The 1,879-nt window shown below is 46.6% G+C and overlaps 1 protein-coding gene across 1 annotated transcript in view; it reads right to left on the bottom strand.

The window, feature by feature from the left end:
- The window catches only part of KCNB2 (potassium voltage-gated channel subfamily B member 2), a 33,785-nt gene extending 33,330 nt beyond the window's left edge, over positions 1 to 455 (bottom strand). Inside the window, exon 1 of the mRNA XM_023534595.1 lies at positions 422 to 455. Coding sequence (XP_023390363.1) covers positions 422 to 455 — 34 coding nt within the window. The remainder of the gene's footprint in view (positions 1 to 421) is intronic.
- Positions 456 to 1,879: the final 1,424 nt, after the last annotated feature.

The following is a 1,879-nucleotide window of genomic DNA, read 5'->3' as shown; positions in this document are numbered from 1 at the left end:
TTCGAGCACTGTTTGTAAGAAGAAAAGATTGGAAACCACCCGAGTGTCCTCAGCACCAAAAACTACGGCACATCCACCATGGAGCACCGGGCAGCTGTAAGGGAAAGGCGAGGCAGCTCGGCACAGGCTGTGAAGAAGTCACTTCAGTGTCACTCGGTGAGAAAGGCACAGAGAGGAAGGAAGTGATAATATGCTACTCCTCTGTGGAAAAGGTGGCGAGGATGGGAATCTATATACTATTCGCTTATCTCTAAAAAGACAGAAACAAGAGGAACAATGTGTGTCACTCGCTCACACTGACCACTGCCTGGACCTCCCAGGGCCGGGCTCTGCCTTTCTTGGAAACCCTGCTGCTGTTTCTTGCCAGTCACTTGCTAAAATGAGCCTGAGACTCTCATTCCCCTGGGGTATCCCGCTGCACCCTCCTCGCTGCACTGCCGGTCGCTGCGGGTCATCCTTCGCAGCAGGACTCCGTGCCTCTCCCAGCGGGCTCCGGCTCTCTGCCCTGCATGGCTGCCTCCCCTAATCCCCTGACCCTCTCTGGCCGCTGCTTCCAGACTAGAGCAGCAAAGGGGCCAAGACAATGTAACAGACGACGGTTTGAAAAGCCACCTACAGGCGTTGGGGATGACTGAAACGAATTCCTTAAAAACCGAACGTACGGTTTGCTGTTTCCTGTACTTAAGCACAAGAGTTCTCAGCTGAGGCAATTGCCCGTCAGTCGGCCAAATTACTTTCCTGGAGAAAGAAAGATAAAGGAAGCTGACGGACTTTCACTTGGAGAAATATGTAAATTAAAGAAAGTCTAGAATAAATTTATCAGAAGCCAAGCTCATCTCTACCTGAGAGAAAACCCCTTAGAATTCTGTTGGCTCGCCATAGTACGGGCTCTATAGTTAATATTTAGGAAATTGTTAGTGAGTGTTGAATTTAAACAGTTTTTGTAAAGTTATCCGAAAAGCAAAGTAATGTTCATGAGCCCAAGAAGAAGCAGCCTTTGAAAATAAATTTCTGGGAAGCACAGCAAAATTGGAAAAGAATGTGAGCGAGTGAGGCGAGCTTCTGGCTTGGTCTGATAAGAGACCTGGCTGAATTTCACTACATTCGGTAAGTATAGTTTAAGCTTAATGTGGCTTTGGCCTCTGTCAGGCATTTCGGGGAATATAACTACTCCAGGGGAAAAAAGTCGTCAGCTTTTCATCCCTCGAAGGTGTTTTCTGGAGTTGTAATCTGTCAGACACCTCATCGGTTACAAAAGAATCCTCCTCAATTCCCTCCAAAGATGTTAGTCCTTGTTAAACATGCAAATCCTCTTGATTCCCCATTGAGAAATTAATCCCCATTAAAAAAGAGAGAACTCGGAAGTGTGAAATGAAAGACAGATAAGACAGTTCCCAGGGCCCAAGGCTGCTTTCAGAAAGTCCACGCCCCCAGTGGTGACTGCTTTCCAAGCACACGGGCTTTGCCACTGCCCTGGGCACCTGTTTTTCTGCCAGGGTCTGTTACAGTCTCCTCCATGACACACCAAGTCCTTCCACATCTGAACAGGGTCCACCCAAGGAGTCAAATCGCAAACGAAGAATACAGGCTCAGGGTGAGATTTCCTTTACTGATGAGATTTTATGCTGACTTCCTGTACTGAAGATTCATTTAAAACAGCCATCCTTGCTCCCCAGGCAATAAAGCTTTTCAAGGGTGAGATCAAGAGAGAAAAGTGCTGGAAACAGGAGTGTTGAATTACTGAATTTGGGACAAATAGACAATCAGCCTGAATAATTAGGATCAAGCCCCGAGCTTTGGTTTTGCATGGCTGTGTAGCTCCAGTTAAGGAGCTAATTCTAAATGATTAGCTGCTACTGTATTTTAAATAGGTTCTTAA

Source organism: Pteropus vampyrus, unplaced genomic scaffold, assembly GCF_000151845.1.
Source record: "Pteropus vampyrus isolate Shadow unplaced genomic scaffold, Pvam_2.0 Scaffold127, whole genome shotgun sequence".
NCBI lineage: Eukaryota > Metazoa > Chordata > Mammalia > Chiroptera > Pteropodidae > Pteropus > Pteropus vampyrus.
This window is presented reverse-complemented; position numbering and strand designations above follow the sequence as displayed.